This window comes from Gymnoscopelus braueri (genome assembly GCF_963280865.1).
Source record: "Gymnoscopelus braueri genome assembly, chromosome: 9".
Classification (NCBI taxonomy): domain Eukaryota; kingdom Metazoa; phylum Chordata; class Actinopteri; order Myctophiformes; family Myctophidae; genus Gymnoscopelus; species Gymnoscopelus braueri.
The window spans coordinates 40871548-40886557 of record NC_137610.1 but is presented as its reverse complement, the minus strand read 5'-3'; the positions used below and the strand labels follow the sequence as shown (position 1 = coordinate 40886557).

Genomic DNA, 15010 nt, shown 5'->3' with positions numbered 1-15010 from the left:
GGTAAACGGTAATGTGACTATACATACATACACATACATGTATACATACATACATAATTTATATAGCAAATCAGGTGTTGACACTAAGGTGTACTAAAGTACAGGTCACGTTCTACTTGCCCAAAGGTCATGCCCACTTGCCCGAAAAAAAAATCGCCATTATAAAATGATAGGTAAGGAATTACCGTTTATTTTACCACTTATTTTTTACTTTCTACTTGCGAATTCTGGGGCTGCATGATATGGACAAAATTTCATACCTCAATATTTATGCCAAAAATATCTCAATCAAATATTTCAATAGCTATACAATATGACTATGGGTTCACACGTTATTTTATATTCTTAAGTGTAGCAACAGTGAAGACTTCAAAAACAGCATATTTTAGGTCAGATGTCTGTGCTTTTTCTTACCACGCACTGCTGTTTTGAATCTGACATAAGGAACAAATGTAGACAGTAATGCTTTTCATACAGAAGGCTTTATAAGCTGCTGGCTGCATTCTTGTATTGTCGTGCAGGAAAACAATATCACGGGTGGGATGCAGCCGTGCTCATCTCATGCACATGGCTGCCCGTAGAGTTAAATAGTCCCGGGAAGTTTTTTCTACGTAACTCACAGGGAAAGAAGGCTTGAATGAGCATGTCGTGTGACACTGCTTTGCTGTCATCTTGTTATTGGAGCAGTACTGTGTATAGTTAGGTACTCTGATCTAGATTTGTACTGCAGAAAATGTTAGCATCATATCCTTGGAGGCTGATTGTTATTTTCTTTGTTGCGTGTACTTAAAATGTTTGGAAAAGAAAGGCATTAAAATAAATCCCACTGATTTAAACACAAAATATTTGCTGTGTGTTTTCAATTAGACTAGTGCATTGATTCCATCTCATCCAGCTACCAGTGGTGGGCAGTAACAAATTCAATTTTTCAAGTATTTGATTTAACTTTTGATTTAACTTTTGATTTAACTTTTGATCTAACTTTTGATTTAACTTTTGATTTAACTTTTGATCTAACTTTTGATTTAACTTTTGATTTAACTTTTGATTTAACTTTTGATTTAACCAGGCAAGTCTTTAAGATACTGTACTTTTTACTCCACTACATTTCAATGAAGGTTGTTGTTACTCATTAATCTTAAGCATAGCTTTGAAGTCAGCTGTTCAATAAACGTTTCCTTTCTAAAATATGATTAGCCCTAGAGACCTGTTTTTCTTCATTTGTGAGGAACAGTAGGCTACAGTAGAAGTCATTCCCGACAAATTGTTTACATTCACTGCAGAAGTGCACTTCTTTTTGCCTTTAAGAACTGAGTGTGTACTGTACCTGAAATTATAAAAAAATAAAACACTGTATTATCAGGTTCGAAGTCTTTGCTTGGTTGTGAATCAATACTATTATTTATTATTCTTTATAATGCTTGTCTTCCTGAAAGCAGTGTTGTTGGGTCAGTTAAGCTATAAGTGGAACTGGGATTTGTGCAGTAGGTCGATTTACTTCTTGTTTTAAAAGGAAGGAATCAGCATCTACAGCTATTCCACAGCATCTACAGCTATTTCACAGTCTGACTAATGCCCCCCCCCCCCCGTGTGTGTGTGTGTGTGTGTGTGTGTGTGTGTGTGTGTGTGTGTGTGTGTGTGTGTGTGTGTGTGTGTGTGTGTGTGTGTGTGTGTGTGTGTGTGTCTTGATTCAATTGCATTTTTATGCTGACGTTTTAACACAGTAGGTGTTTCTAGGCTTTGTGTAGCGAAGGGATTTGTTCTATAAGCAAGGCAGTCATTAGGTCGTTTCAGAGTTACAGTACAAGGTTCTAGAAAAGCCTTGTGAAAACAATACAGCAGTGTAACTGCAGAGTAACATTTGACCAGGAGTATCTATACTTTGACCCACGTAATGGGGTTGTGTACTTTGTCCACCACCGCAAGCAAGTGATCACGATCATTCCTTGACTTGACAGCATGCTTCAGTGCCTTGTGCACAACCGCAAAGAACATCATCATAAACAAAGTTTGTAAATCAAGGAACACATAAAACTTAAATTAAGCCCAGTGAACTTTCCACAAATAACAGATGCCATGGGGTCAAGGCTGATGTGTTCTGAATCCCAAAGCAGCTTGGAGTCAGATCACCAAGTAAGGCTCTGCCATTCCATCATTGACGTTAGTGAGTGGACTCACGCCAAGCCTCTGTTGCGTAAAATGACATACTAGTACAGTATGTATTGTGGTGGTTGAGAAGTATTTCAAAGTTTACTATAGCAGATCTTCGACTGTGATATGACGATGACAACCTTTACATAACCAGACTTTATTATAGAGTTATCCTCTCAGAACTATAGAGAAATCTGCATAGAAATACATTGGATATTTTGTAATCTGTACATTTATGTGGCTGGATCAGTCATTATAGTGTGATTGTCCCTCTGACTTCCTCTTCCACCTGTGACACAAAATGAACTCTGTCTTTCTCAGTTTACAAAGCACGCAGACTGACCTGCACCTGGCTAACAATGCAATACCAATTGTCACATTGTTAGCCTTATTTACAACCTGATAAGAAATGGTAACGCTTTTTTCTTATCTTCAGACGGCGGTTGAAGTATTATTCAATTAACATTGTTTTACATCATTCTTAAAGGGAATGGGCAAACTTCACAACAATTTATATGCATGTAATGGATCTCCAGAAGGCATCATATGATAGTATAATCCCAATCTTGAATACCACATGGGACTAAATGTAGTGTCAATATTCTACTAAATTTGCATTCTTTATTTCTGCGGGTAGTATACATAATGTTTAAATCTCAAATAAATTCACTCCTCTCACCTGGCTTGCTCCTTATTCAAACCCCTCCTCTCTAGGAGAAGATTCCACAGCTTTACTGTTAGGTGGAGGACATCTAGCCTCAGGAACAGCACACATCTGAGGCAAACAAGCATTTTAAAATGAATATACTGTTGTGGCACAAAGCACTTTAGCATTTATTTGATGTATGAATGCTCTTATATTAAGTTTAATTACTTCATGTTTTAATTCATTGTACACTATACTTATGCCTATAATATATTTATATGTATTAATCATTTATTCATTATTCAGTCAGTCCAAATGGTTGGATCAGACTTTAAGTCTACTTTTTTTTTTTTTTTTTAACCTTTAATACATTTGTATTGTAATCTCCGTACTCTCCTGTTTTTTTGTTTAGTTTTTTCATGCCTACTGCAGTGGTGCTATCTATCTATCTATCTATCTATCTATCTATCTATCTATCTATCTATCTATCTATCTATCTATCTATCTATCTATCTATTTCTATCAAATTCCTTTCAACTGTGTTGACCTGGCAATAAAGGTATCAAAATAGATTTATTTGGGAAATGGACACGGCATGCGGCCTGTTAAATTTGCACTCCTTTTTAGTGGTGCAGTTAAAAATGCCCTTTCAACTTTCAGGTAATTTGAAAGTTGCAAAGTTACAATTTTCCCATGCTTCAATAGTTGTAATGAAAGCTAATGTAGTGAATTAAATCCTAGACGGCCATTGTACTCTGGTTCCCTCTCCAGATAGTTTCATAGGTTGCACTCTATTATTAGATGCCCTTAGATTGTTCCAGTCAAGTGTTGTCTCAAGTTGGACCAACTTCATGCTATTGTTTTATTTCATTTGATTTTTTTAATACTTAATAGTGTCTTTATTTTTTATTGTATTATTTTTTATAAATGTCAATAATCTTACATGAATACATACTGTAGCTATGTAGACACACCCATTGAGTTATTGCTTTATTTAACATGTTTAGATTTCATATGTTTTGGCTGACTCCACACAAAGACAACCCTGCTTTAAAGTTCCAGTTTAGACTTGTTTTGACTGCAAGTGTAGGTCAATGTTGAATGTTTGACAATGACTCCTCCTAACAGGTGTCATCAAAACACATAAGAGTGTGTGTTCTACAGCCTGCTGCACAAACATCTATCTATCTAAAGGCTTTTATTATACCATTCCTGTTTTAATATTGAGGGGAGGGGGATGGGCAGTGGCACAGACGTGGGTATGGGGGGTGGTGGTGGTGGTGGTGGGGGGGGGGGTTCTATTTAAGTGAACCATTCACATGAGACACAGACACTATAAATCTGATTGATTATTCTCTAAGCTGTCTCAGCTAGTTGACGCTCACTCACACGCTTTTCCTCACTGCTAAGGTACGTGTTGATGAGCATTTCGGCTTCATTAACAGAGTTGCTAATATTTTTGATGCAATTGTGGGATATAGGATATGTTTGGTTTGATGGGTTCTGCAAACAAGCAGTATTGTGTAACTTATCTATGGGTTGGTAATTTAATTCAAAACAATTAATTTTCTGTAAAAAAAAAAATTACTGCAATATAAAAGAGCCCTGTAATGACTGTGCTTTTTTAGCTTTTCTGCTGAAGTTTTGAAGCAGCATGAATCAATAGTTGCCTGACTTGCCTGTTAATTCGTTGGTCATTCACCTTTTTTGTCACCTATGCAGAGACTCTTGTTGGTTATGTTGAGAAATTCATTGACTCAGCACTGCGACATTAGACGTTATTTCAGTAAGCTGAATTCAAATACAATTCGAAAGAAAGATGAAAGATGCCATTTCCTGAGTAAATGTTAAATGTATTTAATTCATGTAAAATAGCAAAACAAATAACCGTATTTTCATTTAGAGTTTTGAGAAGGGACACAAAAGAAATAGTGTTCCTATTCATGCAGCAGCAGAGGCCTTGGTTGAACCTTTCCTACTACACACGTGATACAACAGAAGTGTACTATCAATCAACTGGTGTGGCACGCTTTAATGTAACAGTATGCTCTACAGTAACTAGGTCAGGGACCACAATGCTGAAATGGTCCTCAGTCTCTGTATGCTATATGGTGAACAGGTGATAGGTATAAAGGAAGTAATGCTCTATTTCCACTGACATGCATAACAATGATTATAGCGCCGCTCACAGAGCTTTTGTGTTTTGCCTGAAAAGTAGCAAACACTTTAATTTATTTTTATTTTCCATTTTCAGTTGGTGAATTATCACAGCAATCATGGCAGATGCGTAAGTATAGTCACATCTAAGTTTGTCCTCATACAGTATATTCACTGGAAAATAAACATAATTCAATAAAATACAGTAACACATTGTATTACATTTTTCCCTGTGGTTCATGCTCCAACAGACCACATGTAAGTATCTACATCTACTATAACGTATTTACGTTCTAGACCAGCAAAGTTACCTTATGATTTGTCTACTACTTGAAAGCTATTTTCTTAGTGCAATAACATATGAGCCAAGTAAAAATGTGTTTTAGTCTTAGCCTTAAATAGATATACTTTGCACCTTTTGTACCTGTTTTGTACCTCTGTTTTTGTATTTATGCTTTATTTTCCCTGTGTAATGTAATGTAATGTACTCTATTGTCTGCTTGTTTTTATGTTTTTTATGTGGGGACTGCGGATGTAAATCAGCATCTTTGCTAAATCCGGTGTATTTACATTACATTGATTGTATTGTTCATTAATATGTGGTGCCCCGTCAACATTAAAGTCTGACAAACCATCTTTTAGTGTAAAGCCTAATTTATGCTTAATCATACAATGGGCGTTGTGAGCCTAAAATAGCTCACAAGCTACAAGCTCACAACGCGTCATAAATTAAGCCTTACTCTACACATAACATCATGGTTTTCAATTTCCTTGTGTGATAATTCCAGCCAAAAAAGAAAGAAGAGAAAAAGATCTCCTCTGCTCGGAAGTTGGGGTTGAAGGTAGGTATAACAGTGTAACGTTGTCAGCCATCTTTCTGTACAATACTACAACGATACTTTAAAACCTTCGCCATTACAGACTGGCAACATTAGCTAACAAAGAGCATTAGCCAATATAAAAGATGAACTGCTATCTTCTCAATATTACGGTTATTTAATGGTACGCGACTACACGTAAGTGAAAATATATATGTGTGTGTGCGTGGCGTGTGCGTGCATGTCTAAGGATACATCAAATTGCCACAGTTTGGTTCAGTGCGCATTTTGATATTATGACAGGAAGTTAATCAGTTGTTTTTATATAAAATTATCTTCATTAGATCTGGGAACTGAGAAAGAAAGTCTTTCTAGTTTCACCTTCATTTGACACTTTGCCCAGATCAGGCTGCTGACGGTAGCTGTTCAAATGCTGCAAGAGGAGAAGGACGCAGAGGTGAAATATAGAGATGACACTCTGGCAGAGAGACTTCCTCCTCTCAAACTGTCTGGTCTGTCAGTGCAGGAGCTACAGGTGAGCATCTTCTCATACTCAGATGACACCATCATGTGGGTTTCTGTTATCAAGAGACTGTGTCCTCTACTCTCTTCACAGGATTTATGCAAAGATCTGTATCACAAGACTGATGTTGTAGATGAGGAGCGATATGACGTTGAATCCAAGGTCACCAAAAATGACAAGGAGGTGAGATAGTAGACAATAATGGGATGCAAATGATAAAGAAATAGAGAAGTCTACAATACGATGAATCCATCAACCACATGAACACTAGCATCCCTATTCTGGGGCCAAACATTCTGTGAAAACAGCTGATCTACAAGCTCACAACACGAAATATGTTGTGAGCTTGTAGACTGGCTATTTCCGGTGAAGAGATTTGGTGTAGAGGGAAAATGAAGGTCAATTATGTAAATATGGCTTATTTGGTTAACAGCAAAGACAACCTAGAGGTGTGCATAGTTGAGCAGCATGATTCATTAACAGATGACCTCAGTGTCCTTGAACTTTGACCACCAAATTGCACCAATATCAAATACTGAGTTAGAGATCTATCTAATATATGAAGCGTCATAGTCTTGTGTGGTGATTTGACGATGATACTGCGTGTTATGCCATTATGGTGAGAGGGACATATTATTCTACACACTCAACTAATAATACAACCAAGTCAGGCTCACATTTTTAACTCTTCTAGTGCTAACAATTACCAAACACTGCCTCCTTGTGGCTGCAGTGGGAATAGGTGAGCACAAAATAGAGCACAGGGATGCTGTGCAATTATATTTTCTTTTTTTTCTAAAATTTTTATCCCACGATTTTGTAACCCATATGGGGTTAATGTCATATAGTCATTAATCATTTCTATATCGCTTGGCCAGATCGGTGATCAGAAGCTGAAGATCATAGAGCTTCAGAGTAAGTTCAAGAAGCCAACTCTGAGGAGAGTGAAGATCTCTGCAGAAGCCATGCTGGCTGTTCTGTTGGGCTCCAAGGGCTCTACAACCCACGACTTCAAGGCCAGCCTCAAGACAGTGAAGAAAGAGGAGGAGAAGGTACTGTACAAACACTGTACATGCTGTATGCTCTGCTTGGCAAAGAGGAAACTCTTGAGACAAACAAAAAAAAAGAACCTCTGTGTCTAATTTGTGGTCAAATTATGAATTCCTGGTGTTGCCTGGTGGCTCAGCCAGTTGGTGCACTGAACGTAATGCTCCTTGTGAGTTGTGAGGACTCGAGTTCGAATCCGACTCCCATTGTGTTTTGCACGTCTTAGCTCTCGGTTTTCACTCTCTATGTGAGGAGAGGAGAGTGTCTCCTATCTAATCAACCACTTCAAGCGATAGTTCACCCCCAAAATGACTTTTTTCCTATCGATTAGTCACCCCATGGAGACTTGAATTCATGGATATTTTTTTTGTTTTGTCGCATTCCTAAGCCAATAACTTGAAGACCGACAGCGGTTCCGGTAGGAGACACAAAGAGTCTCATTTGTGTCTCCTACCGGAACCGCTGCCTACCGGTCCGCTGATCATCAAATTATAGGCTTAATATCCATGAATTCAAGTCTCCATGAGGTGACTAATCGATAGAAAAAAAGTTCATTTTTGGGTGAACTATCCCTTTAAGCCCTATTTTATACTACGTTGTACGATGGTGTTTTGTGGTGAAAATAGTAGATCTACAATCTCGCATCGTGATGCGATGTGTTGTGACCTTGTGTATCACTATTTTTGCTAATATATATTATATATTTGATTTCATTTTTTTATCGGTCAAAATTGTGGACAATTGTTGAAAATGTTTGCCTATAATGACTTTTCAGTATCTTTTGTCTTTTCAGTATCTTTTGTTTTGACAAATTTTTACTGATACATGACGTTCTGTTCCCCACCAGAAAGAGGAGGTGACTGACTGGCGTAAGAACGTGGAGGCCATGTCTGGTATGGAGGGCAGGAAGAAGCTGTTTGCTGGTGATGGAAACTAAAAACAAAACTAGAAAAAAAGTACCTGCAATTGAGTGTGTGAAGCCATAATATTGTCAAAAATTGTAATTACATTGAAGTAACAATATTTTGGATGAAAAATCTTTCAAACTATCTTTCATGTTCGCTGATTTGTAAAGGTAAAAGAAGTTAACCAGAAGTCAATTATGTGGACAAGCACTAAAGTGATTTGTATTTTTGATATACTCGGTTCACATTTTTGATAACTTTACATATAGATTAGAATAAACCCTAATTTGGATATTCTTTTTTGTTCCTTCTTTTTTTTGAGAAATTGTACTTTATTTCTGCAATGCTAATATTTATTACTAAAGTGATGTCAGGATTGTCAGACCAATGATTACATAGTTAACAATTTACAGTTTAGGCATTTAGCAGATACTCTTATCGAGAGAGACTTACAAAGTGCAAGATCAGAGTAAATGGCATGAACCCTAGTCAACAAACGACAGAGTAAATGGTCATGCAAACAATATGCCTATATAAATAACAAATATAACATATATAAGTGACCAACTAGCAGTAAGGGAAGGGGGTGCCATACCCTTGATTGCCCTTAAACACAAGTTGTAGAAGTATTTCCAGCATAACCTCTCAGGAACAGTTCTCTTTACTGGCCATGTGATGGCAGCAGTAGCTTCCAAACTGACCACAAAGGCAACTTTAAACTGGAACAGCATACTGGTAGTGTGCAACCAGTTTAAACCCATCACCAGTAAGAAAACAATGTGACACTGTCTCAAGTCATTTGTCAGACAAGCTGTTTAGTGAGCAAAACATTACAGAGAGAAATATATTGGTATGTTTGTTGAAGCTGCAATAGGCCTGTATAAGATTCTTAAGCAGTTCATAAAATGCACAACATTGGCACATTGCCAACTTCTTTTGTGATATCTTAAATAAAATTAAGCAAATCTGGTGTCCCGAATGTTTTTGGTTCAATGTCACACATACAAATGAAATTGATATGCAGTACATCACTAGCAAACATTTTCTCTGCTTTGCTGTAGACAGACTTTAAGACTCCTTCACAGGTGGACAGTCAGACTAAATGTCTGAAGTATGAGGTGTGACATTTCTGTCAGACGTTGGGATGTGAGCAAAGCAGAAAAAGAAACGCAAGGGCAGAGGATCTATTTTAGTGAGCCACTCACAATGAGCACCAGATTCTATATATCTACCCTCTTTCTGTCCTTCTTGTGTCACAAACACAGCAAGTAGCAATTTTTCACCTGCTATAAGGTAAGTTGTTTCTTGGCAAATATTCAGAGCATTAAGAAAGCAAACAGAAGGGTTTCATTCCAAAATTCTTAAATGAATCTTCTTGCAATACTGAAAAAAAGAAAAGCCCTCAAAGATCCGTTTAATCTTAAAACAAAACTTTGAGCAAGCAAAGGTTTCATGCTGCTGACTTATAACTTTTTAAATAGCCCGTAATGTGCTTTACTTTCATGTAAACAACATTTTTTTCAAGACTGGGCATCAAACACACATATATTGGATTTTGGAAAGAAGCTCTTCAAATGGGATTGGGGAGGAGTGCTTGTACTGCTGACAGCAGCTGGTTGCTTTGTACTGTACAGAATTCCAAGCCAAAGTTAAATAAAATGGGGCATAAATTGTGTATTAGATTAGATGCTTTGAAAACTATCTTTATAGAAATCAGCTGGATGGTATGTTCATTGGATGTCGTTCCAACATTGTTATAAATGTAACGGTCTGGCATAGGGGTTAAGCACAAATGCCGGTCATTGTGAAACCACATACTACAGAAAAACATATTAATGGGCCACACTGTATAATTATGACCAGATGCAAAATATTAATTTTATCCACACTGTTGTGGGAACTTTATTACTAGTCAAGGAAATAGTAGCTTTGTCTTAGCTGTACCATTTTACAAGCTTAAGTTTGACCTTAAGACTCCTCTATGGCTTTATATGATGTGAGAATATGAGTAGCAAACACGTTTTTTTCATCATTTCCAAGACTGTTTGCATGCTATATCCAAACTAGATCCAAGGTCATATTTTCAATACAATAAAAATGTTTCTTTTGAAATTTGACAGAAGATACACCAAACTGCAACCATGTCTGAATCGTAAGTATCTCATTATTTATTGCAACTTAAGTCACTCTGGTTAAGAGCATCTGCTAAATGCCTAAACTGTAACTTATGACAAAATGCATTCTTCTCTCTCTATGACTAATTGTGGTGCCGTGTTCATTTACTAGGGTAAGTTTATGTCCCTGTCAAATCCAGAATAAATACATTTTCTCTAATGTCTTAAAGTAAATCATGAGTTCTATTGCAGGCCTACTGGATCTAATAATGATGAATTATGAATAGTGGCTGCATTCTGTAGTCTGGAGTATTTGTGGAGATGATTTGATATTAAAATAATTAACATGACCTGAAGAACACTCTTTTTGTTCTATATTTGAATGTAGCCATTTGACAGCGATATGGTCTCAAATTCCTCTTTTTCAGAAACCAAAGCCAAAAATCTCTGCATCTCGCAGACTGTACTTAAAGGTACAGTATGTGTGTGTGTGTGTGTGTGTGTGTGTGTGTGTGTGTGTGTGTGTGTGTGTGTGTGTGTGTGTGTGTGTGTGTGTGTGTGTGTGTGTGTGTGTGTGTGTGTGTCTGTGTGTGTGTGTGTGTGTGTGTCTGTGTGTGTGTGTGTGTGTCTGTGTGTGTGTGTGTGTGTGTGTGTGTGTGTGTGTGTGTGTGTGTGTGTGTGTGTGTGTGTGTGTGTGTGTGTGTGTGTGTGTCTGTGTGTGTGGAAAAGATCATTTTAGATTGACTATTAAAACGGACTTATTACTGAGCAAAACATTGCATGTGTTACTTTTAACGCTGGGTGTACAGTACAAATGGATCCAAATTGACATATTTTCTAGTCTCCTAAAGTTAAACTGCGGATTTCATTGTGTAAACAATACTCTTACTATTTCTACCTGTATTCTGCAGCATTCCCTTCCTACCTGTACCTGTTCATGCCTTGAAGGTCTCACTCTGACCAAAAGCTTGCATTAAATGATTTTTGCACAGATTTGAATTTGCAGAAGCTTTTTAAGTTTACCTTGAAATCAATAATAATAATACAAAAAACAACCGTCATTATAAATCACATAATGGTGTTCTAGATGACACTGCTAAAGAAGGCTATGGCCATGCTGGAGACCGATAAGGAGGAGAAGAGAGCAGAGAGAAAGAGGGTCCTAGCAGAGAGGGTTCCACCTCTCTCACTGTCTGGCATGTCTCTGCAAGACCTGACGGTAACAGTACACACTCACACTCACGCTATCTGGCCTGTCTCTGCTAGGCCTGAAGGTAACAGTACACGCTCACACTGCCTGGTTTGTAGGGGTGTTGGAAAAAATTGATTCATGTAAGAATCGCGATTCTTATTACAAACGATTCAAAATCGATTAACAATTTCCCCCATTTCTTTTGCTGCTGGTAAAAGTTACAGGAGTTTTTTTGAAATGTAAGCTTATAATAATCACAGTAAACATTATCATGTCTTCAGTCATATTCAAGGACATGGGGAAAATTTTAACTAGCTCCAGTCACATTCAGTTCAGCACAGCTGAGGTGTGTGTGTCACTGTCCAGCTGACGCTTGTTGACACTCGTTAATGTTACTTGCATCAAGGCAATTATAATAGAACTACACCTAATCTAAGATTCCATCAAAGCCAATCATTTTTACACGACCCTCTCTAGTATTACATAATATCTTGTTTGAGCTGTTGGAAATAACTAGGCTACACTTGGTTGTTAAAGTCCAGATGAAAACAATATGACTGTTGTGAATTAAAATAATTTAGATAAAACTGATTGGGAATCATTTTCAAATGAGAATCGATTTTTGCAAATTGTTTTGAATGAATTTTTAATCGAATCGTGACCCCAAGAATCGGAATCAAATCGAGAATCGTTTGATTTGAAAATGTGATTTTTAATCGATTCGTGACCCCAAGAATCGGAATCGAAACGTGAGATAGCAGAAGATTCACAGCCCTACTGGTTTGCCTCTGCAAGACCTGAAGGTAACAGTACACACTCACACTTAGGGTTGGGATCCGGAACCGGAGGAACCGGATTCAACATTAAAGGTCCTTACACACCGGGGGCGATTTTTTAATGCGAATAATACGTTTTCTTTTTAACCTTATAAAGTCAATGCAAGCTTCCACATCAGTTTCGTGGAGCGAAAAAGCGCATTTTAAATTTTCGGACAGAGCCCGAATTTTGCGTATATTCGCATAATCGCCGATGTGTAATGACCTTTAGGATCCAGAATCGCATTTGGAACCGTTTCCGGAACCGGTTTATCACACACTCTTGCTGGTAGGTGGACTTCATGTCTGCTATATAATTACAATACCGGTGGTTCTCAAACTTTTTTTAATTTCAAGGACCCACCATAACTCTGAGTGTACAAATGGAACCAAATGGACCCTTATGGGTCAGAGGTACAGACCTGTATGGGTCCATTTGGAACACCCTATAGGAATCGTTAAAGGTAACCGTTAATGAATCGGACCATTAAGAGGGAATCGATAAGGAACCGGAATCGTTAATCCAAAAGGATCCCAACCCTACTCACCCACACTGTCTGACCAGTCTCTGCAAGGCCTGAAGGTAACAGTTCACATTCACACTGTCTGGCCAGTCTCTGCAAGACCTGAAGGTAACAGTTCACACTCACACTCACTGGCTGACCAGTCTCTGCAAGACCTGAAGGTAACAGTTCACACTCACACTGTCTGGCCAGTCTCTGCAAGACCTGAAGGTAACAGTTCACACTCACACTGTCTGGCCAGTCTCTGCAAGGCCTGAAGGTAACAGTTCACACTCACACTGCCTGGTTTGTTTCTGCAAGACCTACAGGTAACAGTTCACACACGCTCACACTGTCTCTTATGGACTGGTCCTGTATTTTAATTTGTTTTTTAATAATTTTTTTTACTTGATTCTTAACTTTTTCCCCAAATCATCGTGCAGACCAGATTTGGCCCCTTCACAAGGGAAGGATGAATTAAGGCTTTATATAGCACCTTTCTCCAAAGTTCTTTACATTATGGGTAGTACATTCACCCATACATTCACACAGTTTCACACCGATGGCGGATGTTAAGAGAACAACCTGCTCATTGGGTTCATTGTCTTGCTCAAGGACACCTTGACACACATTGAACCGGGCACCTTCTGATTCCAAGTCGCTACGCTCTACCTCCTGAGCTCTGTCTACAGATCATCAAGCTAACTGCCAAGCTAAACACTAACCTAAGATCTGTTCTTATAAATGATTTGTCCCTATCCTGCACTGTCCCGTTGCAATGGATGTAAAACCCAGTTAACATGTATTAGAACATTCTGAAAGCTGGCAATAATTTCTATATATAATTTCTGTACCAATGTCACAAAGCCTAAAGTAAATGTTTCCTCATTCTATTTATTGTACGACCACAGTTGTCTGTGAGCAACAATGGTTGTACAACAAGGTATAAATTGAGCTTAATTTCTGTATTTTGTGATTACACAGCAATGCTGCTTCTGATGCAAGAACTCTCTCCACAGAATATTTGCAAAGAGCTTGCACAGAAAACCGATGCTGTTGATGAGGAACGCTATGACATCGAATTCAAAGTGTCCAAAAACGATAAGGAGGTACAGTAATCGTTTTATCTGTTCATACGGCTTTTGGTTCAGTTTGTTTTTATTTTAGGTGGATTTATTATAATAGTTGTCATTTATACATAATTTCCTATGTTTTCATATCTAAATATTATGATTGTTCTGTGCTTGCGCAATACACTGTAAAATTCTGAGTCAACCACTTAACCACAAAAAATCTTTATAAATATCTGATCGCCATCTGATGCTTTGTGAGCTTGTAGATCTGCAAAGAAATGTTCCAAATTATTCGAATGTTTTATTTTTTATTTTCACCTATAAAACAATTGGGACGCCAGGGTTAAAGTGGCTGACCCCTTCAATCCGGGACAGCATCTGTGTCATTTTAGATGTTGCTATATTGTATAGCAACATAAGTTCTTCAGTTGGATGATTTAGAGGGCGTTTTTAGAATCGGCCTTAGGTCTAAAATGAACACTCAGGATTTTACTGCGCAGATTGTGGAGCTGTCTCAGAAGATCTTTGAGCTGAAGGGCAAGATGAAGAGACCAAACCTGAAGAGGGTGAGGGTCTCTGCCGATGCCATGATGAGCGCTCTGCTGGGCGCCAAGGTCAAAGAGTCTGTCGACTTCAAAGCCAACCTGAAGACCGTTAAGAAGGAAGAGGAGAAGGTCAGTGTTCTTCTGCGCTACAACTTAGATTTACATTTAACTTCAAGGTTGACAAGCATACTTTTAAATATGTTAGTATGACATTGGACTAAGGACGTAGGAATGTGCGTGACTGAAAATCATTTTCTAATTATAACAAAAAAAATAATATTCAACTCTGACATGAAAATGTAATATGTAGACTGGCATTAATATTCAAATATTCGTGAATTAATACAGAACAACTAGACACCTGTCCTTATGTTTGTGTATTCATGTATTTATGATTCCCCCCCCCCCCCCCACCCACACACACACAGAAAGAGGAGGTGACAGACTGGCGTAAAAACGTGGATGCCATGTCAGGAATGGATGGCAGGAAGAAGCTGTTTGATGGTGGTGCTGGACAATAG

At 37.9% G+C, this 15010-nt stretch overlaps 2 protein-coding genes across 2 annotated transcripts in view; both read left to right on the top strand.

Annotated features, from left to right (window-relative positions):
* LOC308092318 (troponin I, cardiac muscle-like) overlaps positions 1-15010 on the top strand; it is a gene marked incomplete at both ends in the record, with an annotated part of 23416 nt that extends 8406 nt beyond the window's left edge. The window contains 2 exons of the mRNA XM_080438168.1: positions 14445-14618; positions 14918-15010. Coding sequence (XP_080294294.1) covers positions 14445-14618; positions 14918-15010 — 267 coding nt within the window. The remainder of the gene's footprint in view (positions 1-14444; positions 14619-14917) is intronic.
* Positions 5074-9145, top strand: LOC308091577 (troponin I, cardiac muscle-like; the record flags this gene model as incomplete). Its single annotated transcript, XM_080437240.1, has 7 exons — positions 5074-5084; positions 5206-5212; positions 5743-5796; positions 6176-6307; positions 6389-6478; positions 7174-7347; positions 8190-9145. The coding sequence occupies 7 exons, from the start codon at positions 5074-5076 to the stop codon at positions 8277-8279; spliced, it is 558 nt and encodes a 185-aa protein (XP_080293366.1). The 3' UTR covers positions 8280-9145.